Source organism: Serinus canaria, chromosome 5, assembly GCF_022539315.1.
Source record: "Serinus canaria isolate serCan28SL12 chromosome 5, serCan2020, whole genome shotgun sequence".
Classification (NCBI taxonomy): domain Eukaryota; kingdom Metazoa; phylum Chordata; class Aves; order Passeriformes; family Fringillidae; genus Serinus; species Serinus canaria.
The window spans coordinates 16762389-16781512 of record NC_066319.1 but is presented as its reverse complement, the minus strand read 5'-3'; the positions used below and the strand labels follow the sequence as shown (position 1 = coordinate 16781512).

General features: G+C 39.4%; 2 protein-coding genes across 2 annotated transcripts in view; both read left to right on the top strand.

The window, feature by feature from the left end:
• MUC2 (mucin 2, oligomeric mucus/gel-forming) overlaps positions 1 to 4865 on the top strand; it is a 53260-nt gene extending 48395 nt beyond the window's left edge. Inside the window, exons 55-61 of the mRNA XM_050974916.1 lie at positions 422 to 462; positions 1086 to 1208; positions 1649 to 1747; positions 2378 to 2506; positions 3190 to 3229; positions 3509 to 3638; positions 4610 to 4865. Coding sequence (XP_050830873.1) covers positions 422 to 462; positions 1086 to 1208; positions 1649 to 1747; positions 2378 to 2506; positions 3190 to 3229; positions 3509 to 3638; positions 4610 to 4865 — 818 coding nt within the window. The remainder of the gene's footprint in view (positions 1 to 421; positions 463 to 1085; positions 1209 to 1648; positions 1748 to 2377; positions 2507 to 3189; positions 3230 to 3508; positions 3639 to 4609) is intronic.
• A 9130-nt stretch (positions 4866 to 13995) lies between these two features.
• The window catches only part of LOC103826740 (mucin-5B), a 41168-nt gene continuing 36039 nt past the window's right edge, over positions 13996 to 19124 (top strand). Inside the window, exons 1-4 of the mRNA XM_009102178.3 lie at positions 13996 to 14077; positions 15723 to 15978; positions 17404 to 17518; positions 18826 to 18913. Of these exons, the coding sequence (XP_009100426.1) occupies positions 13996 to 14077; positions 15723 to 15978; positions 17404 to 17518; positions 18826 to 18913 (541 nt within the window). The remainder of the gene's footprint in view (positions 14078 to 15722; positions 15979 to 17403; positions 17519 to 18825; positions 18914 to 19124) is intronic.

The window sequence follows — 19124 nt, the reverse complement described above, 5'->3', positions numbered from 1 at the left end:
AAATCAGATACAGCTCAGGTGACTCAAGTTGAATTTCCTGCTTATAAATACACCTACAAACAGCTACAGAATTAACTGGGATGATGGTCTCAGCTTAATCTAGCAGAAGGTCCCTAGAAGCATCCCTTGTAGAAGAGAGATTTAAAGTTCCTGCTAACTGAAACAAGGAAATACTTGTATCCGTTAAATGGACATTCTTGGCTATGAACTGGACTGCTTATTTTGGGACAAATCTCTTTCCCTTCTTGCACATGCAGTATTAGTTTTTATACTTTATACATGTCCTATCTGCTACCAGAACTGGGGAATAGCCGTATGAATTGTGATTCATTGTGGAAGAAATGAGTTGGATTAGAATGGGTTGAAGACATTTTTTATTCATTTTTCCTATCTAAACTTCTAACTCCTTGCCTATTAACAGTTCCCAAGGGGGTTTGCGTACATGAGAATGCTGAGTTCTTGGTAAGTTCCTGTTTCAACAGTCTTCAAAAATGCTTAAAAGATCAGTTAGTATGCTTGATCAGAAGTGCTATGAAAAGGTTTATCCAATAAAACAAATATTTTAGAAAGTTTCAAATTTCTACCAGAAGTTTATCTGTTTCACAAAGCCTAAATATTTTCTGAACAGTTTCCTGTGTAGGAAAAAAATTGAAGAGCTGCATGTATGTCAGTATCATAGAGGAATTTGGGTTAAGTGGGCTGGCTTTTTAAAAAGTCAGTCCACATTTACTATCAGCAGATTATTGCAGTTTTAAGACTCTGTTTCCAAATATTAAAAGACATATAAATAAGTATTGTTCTAACCAAATTTAGATTTCTAATTCTCTTTGGTCTAGGAATTGTACCTTTTCTTTTACTATCAGAGTTTGTCATTGCTATAGAAGTCTTTAATAAAGACACATAAAATTATATTCAGTATTTAAAATGTCTTCTTAAATAGCTAGCCAAATAGCTATCCAGTTGTCTTTATGATTTTTTTTCCTTTTCCATTGCTTCATTTACAGATTTTTAAAAAATTAATAACTGTCTGTTTAAATATGTTATAACTCATTAATCTGTGATTTTTTTTTCCTTAAAATGTGTAGCCCAACTCCTCAGTCTTTGTTGACAAGTGTCAGAATTGTGTCTGCACAAATGATGTTAACGTCGGCACTCAACTGAATATCATCTCCTGTGAACGTGTCCCCTGCAACACATACTGTCAACCAGTAAGTGGTAAACTGAAAGGAAAAAAAGGCCCCAAAACACCCATATACATGAACTCCAGTTTGATCAATGAGTGGTATTGAGCAAAGGACAGCGAGTTGAAACCCAGAGACCAACTCCAGCATCGATATCAACTGTTCTTTGAGCTACTGCCTGAGATTAACTGTGTAGCTGTTAGCATTCAGTTCACACTGGCAGAATTAGCTGGGAAATTTCTGTAGACCACCTTGTGGAGTAATATTTAATTATTATGCATATTTATTCTAGTGCTTTAATTTATTCCATTTATAACCTGCTTCTATTACTTGTCTCCTGTTGGTTTGAAACACAGAAAGGCACAAATCTTGAGTGCACTTCAAAGTGTAATCAATAATGGATTCATATGTTTTCATTTACTTCTCAGATTATAGTGCTATTGTTTTTAATTACTTTTCATTTCTAGGGATATGAACTTAAACCAGTGAAAGGTGAATGCTGTGGAAAATGCGTGCAGACCAAGTGTATTATACACACAACAGACAATTCTGAACTCATCTTGAGTGTAAGTATGCTCTGTCTTAGTTCTCTACCAAATCTGTAAAGTTCCCAGTTCCAAAAAGGGAACATCTCCTTGCCAGAGACAAGGCTTTAGTATAAGTTTGCACCTGAAAGATCAAAATCTCAAAACCTAGCTGCAATTTTTTGACCTGAAGGTAGGTCCCATGAAATAAAATTATCTGTAAGGCCCTTCCTGGAATGAGAAACCCAATACCGAGGGGTTTTTTCCCCATGTCTGAAAGCTTGGGCTGATTTCTGTATGCGGAAAAGCGCTATTAAAACCAGCATATGAAACACTTCTATTGCCCTAGTAGGATAAAGGTTTAAAGTCTTTCTCAATTAACATAAAACAGTCTAGCTTTTTGAAGGCAAAATCCATTGGCATGATTTTGTTAAAGTACTCCATGTACTTTAGAGACATTTTTCTTTCTTACTCAAGGAAAATACCATTTAAAACTGAAATTCTCTCCATGTAAGGCATATTGTAATGCATGTCATGATCTGTATCCCAAATGGTTGTTAACCTAAAAATAATTGACTGGGAAACAAGATGAATGTTATTATCAGAGGGCAAGAAAATTTCTGTCTGAGCTCCCTTCTGTTTTCCTTATTACATTTTGCGTTTCACTTGCAGCCTGGAGACTTTAAAAATGATCCTCAAAACAACTGCACCATTTATAGCTGTGTAGATATCCACGACCAGCTTATCGCTTCCACATCTGAGATTACCTGTCCAGCATTCAATGAGGACAGCTGCAAACCCGTAAGTAAAAATGGAAAATTTACCTTCTACTCCATACATAGATTACTTAATTTTATTTCAGCCATCTGACTAACAACAAAAGTAAAATTTAGCTCTGATGGCCTTTTATCATAATTTCTCAGTCCTAAGGGCAGAATTCTAGATGCATCCATACACAGCCCTATAGAGTATATAAAATAAGATACCTGGGTAAGATTTCAAGGTTTATAATTGGTACCTGTCTCTCAGTAGCCAAAATACTGGTCAGCACCAAGATACTGAATCTTAGCTGACTGCTTTGTTTCTGTCTCAACAAGAACCAGGTTTCCTTGAATGTTAAGACACAAGCTGTTCGGTGAGTAAGTAGAATGCCAGTAACACTGTGCATAGTCCCCATTCAAATACAGAGAACTCTGAGAAACCATTTGTTGGAATTGCATCTGAGCAAAAATTTCATCATGTTAACTGTACAATTCCTTCAAAGAATTTTTTGTATTTTCACAATCCTTTGAAAGTTGAGAAATTTCGAGTCGGGAAGAGGCTGTTATCTTTGTTTATTTAGATCAATGTTACAGTACAATAACCAGTTTTCACTGGTTATTTACAGCCACTGAAGAATTGCTCTCCTCAGTTTTTGGCCTTAATGCCTTTTTAATATAGAAAAATTATATAATGTAATGTTTTTTGTTTCTTTTTTATTCTAGGGAACTATTTCATTCTTACCTAACGGTTGTTGCAGAACATGTAAGTATGCCAGTATATCTGAATCAACAGTACAGAGAATGAATTGTCTTCTTAAATCAACCCATTTTCCAGATAAATTTGTATTTAAATAGATACTTCTACGTTCATACTTGTCATTCCAAGCCTTCATGGTCTGATCTCTCTGGAGACGTTTAGGCTGAAGCAGAAAGACCACTTAAGGCAATTCTTTGAGTGCACTAGTGAAGCCCAGGGAATGCTGAGGTGTGAGGGACTTCTGGAAAGTCTTCACTGAAAGTATTTTCTGCTCTTTCCCTGTAGGTGCCCCTCTGGACAGCAGCACACCGTGCTCTGTGCGCCACAGAACAGACTTTATCGTCTACAATGGCTGTCGCTCCGTGGACAGAGTTGACTTGACTGAATGTGAAGGAACATGTGGAACCTTCTCAGTGTAAGTAAACTCACCAGACAATGAGATTTAAGTCCTGGCGGCACTGAGCTTGTTTATATAAAAGGAACAATAAATAGTAGACTGCACAATGGTAAAAGACCTGGAACTATCTGCTGATTTGTCATAATACAAAGCAGAAAAGTGTATTAAATTGTCTTGGGATTTAGACAGCTCTGATAAGGCCTATTCATCCATTAAGTGCTAGCTTTGTGTCAGACCACCTAGGCTAGAAATCGTCACAAAAGAACATCTTTCAGAGGAAGATTCAAATATGCACAATTTTTATAATGTGAAGAAATGAGAGGTTGCTTGAGGTGTGGTGTTAGTAGAGTAACTTGACTGTACATTTTTCTCTGAAATGAGAGAATATATTAAAATTTTGCTATAAGGAAGTGGTTAGTAGGACATCTGGTACTGAGCTACTAAAACACTGAAAAAACAGCTCTAACTCTCCAAAGAAACTGTCACTTACTGCCTATCACTGAGCTTGCCACAGTGCACCTCACATGGATGAAAACTGATCTTTAGTATCACGTGGAACTCTGAGAAGCCAAGGAGTTTATTAGTATTTTGAAATCCCTGATCATCTTAGGGCCTTGTTGTGATTGCTTCTACCAAATACAAGAAAAAGATGGATCTTGTCACAGTTTATAGCCTGATATTGACAGATTCTTCAGGTTAAGAATGGTGCTTAGGAAGCTGATGAACACAAGAATGGTGCTTAGGAAGCTGATGAACACAAAAAAAGACTTTGCAGTGAGATGGGAACAGAAAGAGCTGCTGCTTCCCCTTCCAGTTAACACTACCCTGATTGGGTTAGGCATTTTATAATCACTGCTCTGTCAGATGAGCTTAGCACTTCCATTAGCCACAACTGTGGCTCTTCTCACAGGAGTTCTGTACCTGATTTCACTCTCTCCTGTACGTTGGCTTCTGGCACTGAGTAACACTGCCATTTCGCATGTTGACAGATACTCTCCTGAGGCCAATTCTATGGACCACAGCTGCTCCTGCTGCAGAGAAACAAGCACTACTGAGAAGGAGGTGGTTCTGAAATGCCCTGGTGGGCACGCAATGTCCCACAAGTACATCTACGTGGAGAGCTGCAGCTGTCAAGACACTGAATGCCAGAGGCCAATGTCCAATGAGCTGCAGAAAAATGAAGAAAATGACCAGGCAACCACTCTGAACAGGATCAAGAGAGCCATCAGCTTAACATCAAAATGAAGGCAAAAAACCCCTCTGGCATTATTAACTAAAAGGACTGTGAACCATTCTTAGCTTCCCTGACTACTTTTGGACTTTACTTTTCCCAGTAACTGCATCCTGTTTGTTCTCTAATTAATTAAATATGCCTATTTATTTGTGCACAAAATAAGAACACAAATTTGTATTCTTAAAAGTGCACAACCTCTTGGGTCCTTTCCAAATCCTCTTATTTTTCTCTGAATGATTAAAAGCACATCTCAAAAAGCATGGCTTTTGTACTTATTCTTATAAAGTCTTGATGAGTTTGAGTTTGAAGAGAGAAGAAAAGTTCTTTTTCAAGTTATAGAAAGTCAAGCAGTTTCCTAAATTTTTGGGGTATCTACTCCTGGCTCCTTACAAGCTAATCAGATTGTGCTGCTCAGAAGACCCAGTCTATAAGGTTGGAGAGAAAATGATACTGTCTGCCAAAACAAAGGCGAAGATGAATAATGATCATTAAATTATTCAGATGACTTGGAGGAACTTTAGTTCATCACCAGAACTTACTTAGCAGAGCTCTGTGTGTTAGAACTGTTTCAATGCATTGCAATTATGTATTTTCACTAAAAAAGTAGTCCCTCAGCTATATGAAGATCACTCACTGTCCTTTCAGGATGTATAGTTACTACCATAGTAAGAGCTCTCCAAATTCCAACATTTGCAAAACAGATGCCCATCAATAAGCTAAGTAATCCTAGGCTTCCTCTGCAGAAAATGGAAAGCAGTAGCCATTCTTGACATTAAATTGTCTCTCAACAAAGGACAAACCTAAAGGAGTGCCTTTTTATCTTATTGTAAGTGGAGCTGAAACAGGTAACTGGAAGATGTTAATTTCTCTTGAATCATCTTAGAGTACAATGAGGGTAAACCACACCTGTTGTAGTGAAAAAAAAAAAAAAGCTTTTGGTTTTCTTTATCTCCATTAATGAAATCTTTTTTGGCAATAGCCAACCTCAATACTGGCATCTTTGCTGCCTAAAGGATTGGTGTCACCATTTGGTGTACTATCAAATGTACTCCAGCTTAAAAGGCAGATAAGATTTCTGCCTTTTTATAAGACTGATAAGGATGTCCAGAAAGTGAAACTCCGTATTCTTTTCAGCATTACAAAACTCTGATTGGAAAGCAGATTTCTCTGGAGTTGGAGAGGTAGCTGATCTAACAAGAAGGAAGTTTTGTCAGTTTACAGAGCAAGCTGCAGATTAAATGAAGCCCAGTTTCTGCTTTAGTACAGGTTTCTAAGGATTTCTATCTCTACATTCATTGTAAGATGTGACTGAGAGTTTTCTCCCAGGACACATACAAAGTCATTCTCCTCTGTGGGTTCTTTGTTATCCAACAATTTCTATGCTGACACTAGAACCAGACATTTCCTTGAGCTTTTTGCAAAAAACTGCTTTTCTCAAAATCTGTTGACATTTAGCTGTCTTTGAGATTTTTATTTTTGCAGTTAAATTTGACTGAAGTCAGCAAATAACTTCTGGACATAGATACAAGGTGTGATCAAATCTGCCTTGTTTCCTAAGAAAAATAGATAAGTTTTTACTAATCAGTAGTGAATTTTGCTGCACACTGTATTTACATTGAAATATAAAATCTTCCTTTTTTTGTTTCTTTTTCATTTGGTCTGTAGTTTGCACAGGCTCTTTCTGTCCCTTCTAGTGATGGGCAAACTACTTTTTAATGAGGAATTCTAAAGATCTTGGATAAAAGTCAGTAAGGCTGCAGATTTTGGCTTCACCACTGCAGGGCAGTCTATGGCTGAGAATGTAGAGTCACTTCATACCAAAAAAGCAAGCTGTCTCAAAAGGGAGTTTTTATTTAATCACGTAGAGTGTTTTATTTCTGAGAAGAATGAATGCTGATCTCTCCCTACAGACATTTATATGCTCTTAGTAAGCACAGGAAAGACAATTATTTTGACAAGAATTTACACGCAAGGTGTTATTTATCACAGCGCTCTGGGTTATGGCAGCCCTCTCAGTTTTGGCGCTGGGTCAGTGCTGCCCATAAGCAGGTTCACAAGCACACACTGTCAGAGAATTCCTACTTACAGGTTCTTGGCAGTTCCAGGTCACACTGCACATGCCAAACCTCCACTCCTTCTGCACTCTTAGTCACCTTAGAACTTTGTGTTTCAGTTTACACGTGTATTTCCAGTGGAACTGGATGACAGAGTTGAACAGATTAAACTCTCTCCAGAGGAGAAATCCACTGATAGTACTTGAGAGAGATAGGAAGAAAAGAAACTTTTAACTGGGTATCCCTACAAAGAGCAGTAGTGGCAGCCAGCAGCACTTTTGCTTCCCTCCACACCCCTCTTGGAAATAAATTGAGATCCGTATTATCTGATCCCAGGAAGCATTTTGTTTTTTAAGCAAGAGCTGTTTGGTCTGCAGGCCACAAGAAGAGATTCTTCTGGAAAACCCCGAGGAAAATGAGGAAAAAACCCTGAGGAAAAAATGAGGGGGAAAAAAACCTGAGGAAATGTCTCTCATCACCCTCTCTGAAAGGGTGATATCAGCACATTAGGGAATCAGGAGATTGTGGAACCTTCTGATCCCATTGTCTTCCAGGCAGGACCTACCACAAAGGACCCTGGCAGCTCCATAGAAAGCATTAGTCCTGGAAGGGAGTGGGCTTGACTCTCTCTGTCCTCAAAGAATGACTCCATTCTCCAGGAACTGCCTTATCTTCTGGAGTCTAGCAAAAAAAAAAAAAGCAGTAGCAAGAGCCCATGTCTCGTCTCCTTGCCTGAGTCCTGTGTTCATCTCCTCCAGAGTTTCTGTCTAGCCTCCCACTTTCATTGGTGCTGAGGGGTTTCTCTTTCTTCCTCTGTTCTGTTTCTTTTTCTTTCTCTTCCAGTACTTAACAGTTTCAGTTTTGTCTTGGAAAATGGGGAAGCCTTCTTGGGAGGCAAGTAGGACTTCCAGTCACAAAGCCTTTGAAGGCACTAAAACCCAAGGTCTCAGCTCCTGCTGTCCAAGATAGCATGGGTTTCATTCCCACTTGTAGTCTTCTCATCCAAAATAGCTGGAATTTCAAACAATTTCCTTTAGCTACCTAGAGATGCACTGGAAATTCAATGTTGTTCATAGGACTCTTCATAACACAGTGAGAACTTTCATCTGCAGCTAAAAAGGAGTTCACAGAAGATTTGCTCATAAAGAGAGCACAGTTTTTTTATTAAGCATTACTGGGTATGTGTTTTGAGAACACCAGAGACAGAAAGAAAAATACTTGTTAGCAATATGGAAAAATCACCGCTGCTATCTGAGGTGAGGCAGATGGGATTCAGAAAAAGGGGAAAAATGCATGCAAACCAAGAAGAATTCTTCCCAAAATAATACAAGTTAGTGGTTTCTGATCTAATAACTATCTTGTCTTCTGATCTAACTATGTTCTTTAATAGTATTATTTTGTTCTGTGGGAAGGGTAAGATCAAGTTTTCAGTGTGTTTACCATTTAAGTGTACTTTGCTAAACTGCACTTCACTGAACTAAACACATGCAACTCTGCACATAAGCCCCAGTGAAAGGACTTTAGCAAAGGCAAAGCCCTAAGTAAATAATCCTGCAGTTACTGTGCTTGTTATATACTGTTGCACTTCTCTGGAAAAGCAAACTCAGATGCAGGGAAAAGAGAGAATAGACTTACAAACTCTGAGATCACAGAAAATAAAATTCTTGTAGTTTTAGGTCTGACAAAAAATGAAATACATTTAAATAACTGCAACATTGATATACAATTTTTGAAATTTCACCTCCCAGTGGAAGCTTTGAGGGGTAGGGTGGTTCTTTCAGGTAGAACAAGTTTTTAAAGTTGAGCAGCCCTCTTCCAGAGCCAAATTTCCAAAATTAACTCACTCTTTTCAGCCTACCACAAACACCCATGTACTTAACTGGCAACCTCCCAGACTAAGGTCCAAACATGTCCAAGCAGGTCACCTAAGCTGTATTTCCATCACTAATATGGAAAATCCTATAAGTTATTGTTTAGCATCATGCTTCTAAAATCTGTTCTGCACAAACTGTATTCCCTTTAAAGTTCCAGTTTTTCAGCACTCTTATATAAAATGCTTGAATTCTTTTCACAAACTAGTCTCTAGAACAGCAAGAATCACCACTGTGATGTTTTCATTACCTTAATACTTTGAAAAAACTCAAGCAGAGAGAAAGTATGGCAGAGCTGGCCCTGAAACGGAGCACCTGTGCTCCATGCAGCTTTCCTTTAAGCAGTAACAAAAGGCAACAGGAACAGTGATCAAGGAATGTGGCTTTACACAGTGCCTGTGACCTGACACAGCAGTTAAATTTCAATAGTCTGTCCATTTGGACTAGTGTAGCTGAGCATTTCTTGCCCTTTTTTTTTTTGCAGAATCTATGGGATCTGTATGATCATTCTTCTCCTTAACAGTACAGGGAGTCTGAGCAAAACGTAACGGCAGGGAGTTCTTGGGTGGCTAATTCTACATTCCGCACAAAAAACCCTAGGCCAAGGTTGCCTAGATTCCCAACTTAACCTGTTTTCTGCCCCATCTCTTAGCCTTTCTTTTGGCTTGCAGTAACTTTCAGTCATAGTGGACATGATTACTGGGTATGTCTTTCATGTAGTTTCAAGGTTATAGAGGCTTCAGTATTAAGCATGCAGTGGCCTCTTCTGAATTATCTTGGCACCCAGGAAATAAGAAATTGCTTTTTAAAAAGAGGTAGAGTCTGCTCTACTCTAAACCCCATAAGTTCTAAGTATTAAAGAAGAAAATTCATATGCTTCCCTTTGTTCTGCTACCCCATATTTTTCCACCAGGAAGGTAGTTTAAAGTAAAACCTTTCAAGTAGAAAATCTCTAGAGCCCAACCTCCTGATGAGATGACTTTCTATGCAGGGAGTCTCTCTTACGTGAGGAAGTGCCAATAGGTCAAAGAGACCTGTGTGCACGAACACCAATCAGCCGTGTCATTACTCCTTGTATGTGGATTTTGAAAGATCTACATCTTCTTAAAGAAAAACAGAAAAGAGCAGCTGGACTTATTCCTTGCAAACAAGAATAACTAATGTCCTTCATTTGCTCACAAAAAGTCAAGGAGCCCTATGGCAAAATGAGAGGTTAAGAAGCTTTGTATCCCTTCTAAGGCAAAATGTAGGAAAACATTCAACCACCTTCTACCAAAATTGAAATATTGAAGGCATTTGTAATGTATTTTAATGGACAATTAATGGCAGATATCCATTCCCTCCTTTCCCACTGCTGGTTACAGATCACCTTATACTTAATGGCATCTGTTTCAAACTGTGTGGTAGACACAAATCTGATAGATCAAATAGATCTTTAATGTAACTTTCCTAAATTCTATGATATCATGCAAAGTATTTAAAAGGATAATTCATGTTGTTCTTGAATTCTACTGGCAATTACTGATTGTTATAACTACCAGTTATGTAAAATATTTTGCCAAAATCACTTTGGATGTTTTTTATCATGTGGATTATTGGCACAAACTGCCTGACAAATGAAATGTTTTCCTAGCTAACACTACTTTGTTAACGGAGCACACATGATTTCTCTACAGTTATTTTCTAGGCAGTGCTTGTAAAACACTGTCTTATAGTGGACACTCATTTCAAGAAGCAGTACCAGTTTTGCCTGAAATGAATTGGGTTGTTAGAGGATTTCCAAGCTCAACCTCCCAGTGTTGAACTGACTCCGGATGGCCATAACTCTTTATAGCACATATGGAATTACCTTTTAACAGAAGGATATGATACAAATGTAACTGCCAGACTTCAGTACAGAGGCTGGCTTTGAAGGGCAGAGTAGGAGGTATCTGATCCACCAGATACCTCCTACTTGAGTATATCTTTTACCGAGTTTGTAGCAAAAATTTATTTTTCCAAGTCACTGGTGTATTACATTAGCTTCATGATGGCTTATCTTCAATGAGTCAGTGGTGATAAAGAAGCTGAGTTAATATTTACCTATTGTATTTACTAAAATCACATACCCTTTAATGGCAAATGATCCATGAAATGGGCTGTAAAGGGGCCAAGAAGAATTGTTCTTTTTCCTAATACAGCTGCAGAAGAGGGAAGGCTTCTTATCCTGCAGGGTCCAATAAAGGGAAGAGTAATTAGTCCCAGTTTGTCACTGCAGGGGGAATAGTTATAACGTGTGTGCCAATAGCAATGATTCAGTGGTAAGTGATCAACATAACCTGTAAGCTCCCTGTCAGTCCACATTTCCTTCTGAAAAGCTTCCATGTATTTCTCCTGAAAACCGCAATGTTTCCACTCCTGAATATAAAAACTTCATTTGAATGCAAATATCCTTCCCCTGTCAGTAGCCCTGAAATCATTGCAGAGGATTGAAGCAACCAGTGATTTCTAAGGAGTGTAGCCTGCAGTATCTGTGGAGAAGCCAGGAGCAGCAGCTCTGGTTAGTCATTGTCAGAAACTCTGCTCCCCAGGAAATGGCAAAGGAATGGCACAAGTGACAGAGCAGACAAGCAGAGGTAAGAACATGACTAGGTACAGAGCAAGAGGACTGGGTTTACCATTTCTCTGAGTAGAGTTTTGCTCTTGCTTTTCTCAGGGGAGGATCCCAGATGACTGATATTACTATCTCTGCTGAGTAGAGCATAGGTGAATGTTGATTCAATTAATCATTTGTTTTATTCTGTCTTTTCCTTGAAAAGTTTTAACATGTGCTGTTCATGTTCATGTCCCAGGCCCCTAAGTGCTAAGTGGGGCTTACAGGGGGAAATCATGCCTAACTCATTCCTCTTACCCATCCTCACATGACCTTGAATCACCCCACATGTAGAACACAAAGGGCTGGAAGTTGCAGAGGTCAACCTCACTATGTCTTTGTCATCAAAGGACTACTCCAACCTGAAGGGTATCTTTGGCAAGTAGTTATTACCTGGTTCCTGCTGCTTTTGTGCAGCTCAGTGGGAAAAAAGGATTTTTTTTCCAGAGTCTGGAATCACACTTCTAGAATCTGATTCTTCCTTCTACTCTCATACCAAAATGAATGGTGTAGGTACTTAGATTTCTTGGGTGGGGGTGAGAAAGGAAGAGGACAGTGACTGAAGAAACATGGGCTTTATCTCAGCAGAGTTCTGCATTTGGATTTTGACACTAGCATCGATTTTGGAAAATCAGCTATCCACCTTTACCCTCAACTAAGCTCTCTTAGTCTGTATCTGTGGTCTACTGAACCATATGCTTTTCCTCCTGGGCTCCACAGCCCTTCCCCACACTTGCCATTAGCCCTGTTCTGTGGCCTGAACAGGAACTCAGTATTTACCAGGAGAATCTGTTGTATTTGAGTGTTGATATTTCACTGTATTTAATTTCAGATTATCCTCATATTTCCAATGTCATATTCTCATGGTTAAGTTTATCTACTAGATATTCTCCTAACTTTGTACCTATTTGGACAGAGATCAGGAGGGAAGATGTGCTGAGATTAAAAGGAAAAGCAGCAGCAGTCCATGGCTTCCATCACCAGTGCCATAAAGTCTGCTGGTTCTGTATTCCAGCCAAAATGTCAGGGCTTCAAGAACTGCCTTCCAGTAGTGCCCTGTCTCAAGTACGACTGACAATGGAATTAATGGGACACGGACAGTGGCAAAGGGGTAACACGAACTCATGTTTCATGTCCTGCACAATGCTCACGCACCCTGGTGCAGACTTTTCTTTAGAGCAAGAGCAGCAACAAATCTTCATCTGGCAGACGCTGTCACCTGCAGTTCTGCAAAGCACCTTGTGCCTGTGTAGGGCAGCAGCAGTGGGCCAGATTTGGGACACTCCACTTTGGCAATAGCACAAAGGCTGGAAAAGCAGTGAGCAAGACCCTGTTCTCAAGGCCCAGCTTGGTGCCTGCCAATCAGATAAAAGGCATTCATATTCCCCAATGGGTGCATGGGCAAGCTTGACCTGAGGCCTTGCAAGAAGGGGCAAAACGATGTCCACCTTAGACTGTGTCTGTGCCCACTTAACTACTGGCAATCACTCTGCTGTTTTCCCAAAGGGGATGGAGCAGCTGGAAGCATGGGAATATCTGTTATCCAGGATTTTCTGGGAGTAGGTGAGAAGCTTCCTCTCTTGCCAGGAGCAGTTCTCCCATGGCACAGATGAGGAAAAGAAATGCAAGGTCAGTTTGTGTCAACAAAGCAAGTAAATCTCCAGAAGGGACTCTAAAATTACTGATATCAAAAATATCCTTGTAGGGAGTCCTACAAGTGGTTGTAGAGCTCATGACTGAGCTCACTGAACTTTTTATGGGTATTTGGTAGGGTATTAAAGTACTTTGAGAGCACCAGGGGACTCTTCTGCAGCAGTGTAATTTAGGTGGTGAAGGAATGAACTGTAGTCTACATTATGATAGGACTTGGGCACTGCTCCCTTATGATGTTTGGAGAATCCACCATTTCTGTGTGCATAAAGAATAAATTAAATCCCATTTGTGCATTTGAGGTGAGAATTCTTACACTTTTTGTTTTGTTTCTGGTCTATTGAAGCAGTAAATCTGGCCTTTTTTTGTAAAATATTTTGAGTACACTTCTTAAGGGACAATGCCCTCCTGCCAAAAGATTTTGCTCTAAATAAACCATATATTATGCTTGACCTGATAATACTCTTTTGCTCTGTTTAGAAGTTGCCATTAAAGCTGGTAGAGGCAACAAACACATTTGCTTGTACTGGGGGATTCTTCTGACATGCAAGACAGAGTAAAACTCTGAAAGAAGTCGGTGATTGCTTGTAACTAATCAGATGTTATAAAAAAAATAAAAGCTATTGCTGCCAAAGAAATAACAACTGTAGGAGGAGGGTGAGGGGACCTATTTTCAAAGCAGGAAATTTGAAACAGACAGCTCTCTGTCCCCATAAAGCAATAAAGAACTGGATAACTGTCTTGTCTGAGAGAGAGGAGGTTTCTGGGTGCGAATAATGAATGACTGAAAGAAAATTTATGAAGCTCCACCTTTCAGGGACCCTGCCATCAGTGTTTTGTTCTCATGCCAAACTCCTGGACTATAAAAATCTGCCTATAAGCCAAGAAAAAACACTTCCCTGAAAGGATTTTCAAGTTACAACTTCATGGCAAGATGGAAATAAAAAACGGGAGATCATTTTGGATCTTCTGCCTAATTTGGAGTTTTTGCAAGGCCAAAGAACCAGTTCAGATAGGTAAGAAAAGAATCTAATTATTGCATTACTTGCTCTCATATGGCTCTCCATAGGTAAGAAATAGGGTTGACAAATGAAAATTTGTCACATATTCATTTAAGAGATGTAGACATTCCAGATACTGTTAAACATGGTACCTTTTTATCCTGATTGTCAACCATTTAAGTCTTTTTTTCTTTCATTACGAGGTAGTGTTTTATGTTTTATGCTCTAGGTGACTAATCTGAAAGAGGAGACCCTCTGAATGCTGTTTGCACCAAAAAAACAAAACAAAACAAAACAAAATGGTGACACCCTTTTCGACACATTTCACACATATTCTTCCTAAAAGAAGTACTTACCATATCACCAGCTAGGCTTGATTAACCAGTATGAAATGCTGCATTAGCAGGAATCACATTTTTATGCTCTGGTGCACTGCTATGTCCTGGTTTGATTTTTAATGTCTTACACTTTTCCCAAGTGCTTAATACACCGTTGATGTACCAGTTATTGCTGCCTTAGTAATGCCAGCAATTTCACTTCCAGGATAGCCAAACTTTCTCACTTGCCCTCACAACTGTTTAGAAAAGTGCTAAATTGCCCTACTCCACTTCAGTGCTGCAACTACCAGCAGCAGTATGACAGTAGCAGTCCCTTTAAAAAGCTGTTTCTGCAAGGACTTATGGGGCACTTGAGTTTGGGCTGCACATTTAAAACATAAGGATCTGAATTTCTCAGTTCTTCCCTGCTGATTCTTAGGCAGGAATATTTAATAAGATTTTAGAGTTCACTGAGTAAATGAGTAATGTTTTTTATTTGATCTGTGGTAGATGTTGCTGTGTTGATAGTCCTAAACATGCTACCTGAACAACGCAAAGAAATTTGCCTGTTTCATTTGTCATTCTTTCAGAAGAAATGTTGAAAGTGTTTTGTAGCGGGCATATATAATTTAATTCAAGGTGATTTGTGTTTTCTTTGTGAAGCTCAGTGGTGTGAAAACTGCTTTCTGAAGTAATGTCTTATCTGCACTTAGACTATGTATCTATACCTTTGACAGAGGTAGAGCTTAGAGGTCCAAACCATGAGTTTTAGTTGAGAAGGAAACACAAGTATCTCTTAGCCAACAGCTGAAGCTGGTAGCAGCCTCAACCACTGAGATCAGCAGCTGCCACTCTGCTGTACATTCATGCCACCTGTGATATCTCCTGGAAAGCACTCAACACAAAGTCTTGCCTGAGTTAAATGAGATTTAGAATCCAGAATGGGATTCTCATCACTTCACTTTAGATATCTATAGTGCAAATGTGTCTACAGCATGAATATAGACACAGCCCTTTTAGACAATGGAGAGATGCTTGTGGTTTACAGCATCTTCTTGCTAGGCACATATGTAAGATGAGAAAGCGGAACCTCTTCTGCTTTTCACTGTTAACTTCAAAGGAGACTGGGCTAATCTGCTCACATTGCAGGTGTTTCTGTACTTCAAAAGTCATGGACTTCAAAAGTTCAGTGAGATGAAACTGCTTCCCAAAGGCTAGTATCTTCCAGGAGTTATTATTTTTGCCTTTGAAAATCTGCCCCTTTAATGTTTTTCAGCAAAAAAAGGGACAAGTACCTCATATGGGGCGAATTTCTAAGCTCCCCTACTTTGATTTTTCTTTAGTCCAGGTCTCTACTGTCAGTCGGAGCGAATGTGTCACCTGGGGCAACTTCCACTTCCATACATTTGACCATGTAAAGTTTACTTTTCCTGGAACCTGCACGTATGTCTTTGCTTCTCACTGCAATGACAGCTACCAGGACTTTAACATTCAGATCAGGCGCAGTGCCAAGAACAGCTTCCTGATCTACTTCACTGTCACCATTGATGGAGTGGTCCTGGAGGTGAAGGAGACAGGGATCACGGTGAACGGGAAGAAGTGAGTAAAGACTGACATGTTGTTTTATTTATGTTATTTATGTTTTATTGCTACGTGTTAGGTGGTCTGACTGGAAAGCAGTGGCTGTGTATGAGATATATGGCTTTTTGGACAGGGTATTGTGAAGAGTCCCTCCCATAGTGTTTGAGAAGGCAAGAGGCATTTAAACTAAACTACACGTCCCAGGGACCAACACCAACAAGTTAAGTAGAGAGCAATGTGTATAATATAAAAACAGAAGGTGTTTTAAGGTTTCCTTAATGTTGCTTTGATTTGAGAGGGAGGGATGAAGGAAAGTACATAAACCCCAACACTTTATTTATAGAAGTTTAGATCTGTAGAAGCTTGATGTTTTTTCTTTTTTCTCAAAACATTATTTCTGTGGTACTAACCTTAATGTTTTATGTTGCTGTTCAGGAACAGGTGGTTCTTTTAGGGATGGTTTTCCATTTCCAGATAGATTAGTCTAGAAAATTGCTCTGCTTTGCAGATCACAACTTGGCCAGGGATCTTCTTCTAAGAAAAGGCAGAATTTTTAAAAGTCAAAATCCACACCTTTAATTCCAATTCAAAGTAAACCACAAAGGAAACTGCAAAGAGAAGAGTTAAAAATATTCCCTGAGTAAAAATCGTATGCAACAATAGCTGAAAGTTGGGCACAATATTAAGGACAGTCCCCATGATAAGTGCAGAGTCCTGCTCCTAGCATTATGAAGGGCCTAGGCAACCTTTGACTCTGGGAAAACCTCTCACAATTTTGTTGAAAAGAAAATTGCAAGCCTATGGGCTATCTTGACAGCCTTCTAGAAGCAACCAAATATAGAATAGCACCACTCTGTTGTTATTATAGCACCGAAGCCTGTGTGTGTCTCCTAAATCAAAGGGGCAAGAAATTGCCTATCTTCTAGACATTTTCTGAATTTCTGAGCTTTTAGATTGTTGCAAAATGAACGGTAATTGTCTTGGTAAGATGGAAAAGTAATGTAGGTCTGAGTTGCATGAGTACATGAGTAACAGAACAGAGTTGTTAGTGAATCCCAATTATCAAGGAGGTCCTGGAAGGATGATGATAACCTGCAGTGTCCTCATGTGGAGGGTCATTTTCCTAATATTGTCATCTTGCTCTTTATAAACTTTATAAGGTTAGAACCCTTTATAAAGGTCAGGTCCTTGGGTTTGGCTGCTTTCTCTCAATTGAGTGGCTGATGTTGACACAAGACCAAAAAGCATTGTGTTATGGGTTAAGGTTGGTAAAAGGACACAGTGGACAATGTAATGCATTGTGTGGATGAATTCTGACCTTGCAAACAGTGTTCCCATGTCTTATTTAGTTCTTTTTAACTGTAGTTTTCCTACCTATATATCTGTAAGGATTTAATCAGTCTTTTTTTCACTGCAATCTGTTTTGTCCCCTCAAATTTCCAGGATTGCCATGCCTTTCAGCTTGAAGAGCATTCTGATTGAGGACACCTGTACTTACTTCCAAGTCACTTCCAAGCTGGGCCTGACACTCAAATGGAACTGGGCTGACACTCTCCTAGTATGAACAGTCAGTTAGTTGTTTTCCTCCTGGTGAACCTCATCAGTAACGAAAAGCAGGGCTGGATGCAGGGACTGTGTTGATATATGAAATTATGGGTGGGAGGTATCACTTTGTCCATAAACTGATAGAAGAATACTGGGCAATAGTTTCACAGGGCAGGGGCATGGGGGCACAAGCCCATGGTATTTCCAGCTAATTTTATGTGACAAAAGGGTTAATCCTGGATAGTTCCTTGCTCCATGGGGCATTGGCAGCAACAGCCCTCCAGCTCTGCCTTGCTATTCTGTCTCATGCCCATATTGTGTGGGAAACTGGTATATGTGACCAGTTCAGACCTTGGCCTCTTTCATTCCAAAGTGATGCTATGTGGGAATTCTCCTCTAAACATCTGCCCTGGAATATCCTCTTCTGTACCAGTGCATTTACACTTTTGTGTGTGAATACTTATCCTTGACAATCAGGACTGAGATTAACAAAATGGAAGTTGTGTGTCATGTTATGCCATTCAGAGAGATAGAGACAGGGTAAAAGGGGAATAGAGAGAAAAAAATATCAAGAAGTAATCAAGAGATATTGAAATACTGATTTATTGAAGTATTTGCTTTTCCCCTTCCTGTGCACTAATTAATACCTAAAGTATTAAAGGCAGTATTTGTACATTACTGTAGAGTGGACACGACAGTAGGAAAAGCACTGCTTTTCTTGGGTGGACCTGAGTGGTACCAGTACTGTTCCCCAAGCATGTAGGAGTGATAAGGTGCAATAGTTTTATCCAGCAAGGCATTAGTGTGCTAACCTGGCTGTTCATTTCCACTAAGTATGAGGAAAATAAGTAATGCTTGGCAGACCCACACCTAGAAGTGCTATAAAATTTTCCATCACCCTTTGGACTAGAAAACCATTAAACATGGCTAAAAGTTAACCAGAAGCTGCTTCTTTACAGCATCCAGCATTAGAGCACAGTTATCTGAAGTGCTCAGAGAAGGAGCTGTGGCACCCTGCAAGATGTACCAAGTGTCTGTATACCAGTGTCTGTATTGGGAGACACTGGTCCAAGGATTAATTCAACATGCTTCTGTTACATCTTTAGTGGGCAGCAATGACAATTGCTGGAGGATTTTTTTCCCATTTCAATTCAGTCTGTTTGCAGATAAGTTTTATGAGAGATTTGTACCAGAAAAGGAGATTGCTACAAACTAGGAATGAGCATTTCTGCCACTGCACTCTTCTGCTACGAGTCACTTTGCAACAAGTGCTGCTGATATGAGGAAAAGCCTTTCAACTCTGTGTTTCCTCTTTTGTAGCTGGACCTGGAAGAAACATATAAAGAGAAAATATGTGGTCTGTGTGGGAACTATGATGGCAATGAGAAGAATGATTTGATTTTGGATGGTAGGTCATAAATACAGCATATTCCATCCAAAGCAGACCTCCTTATACATGACATGGAACTTGATATGTTTCCTCTGAGCAGGCTTGCAGATTTCCTGACAGGCACATGAACATTTGCATATGCAGAGATGTATTTTAAGAGGTTCTGAGATATTTGGGATTTTCTGCTCTTTTCACATTTGTAAGAGTCTCCCACCTCTTTGACCAAAAT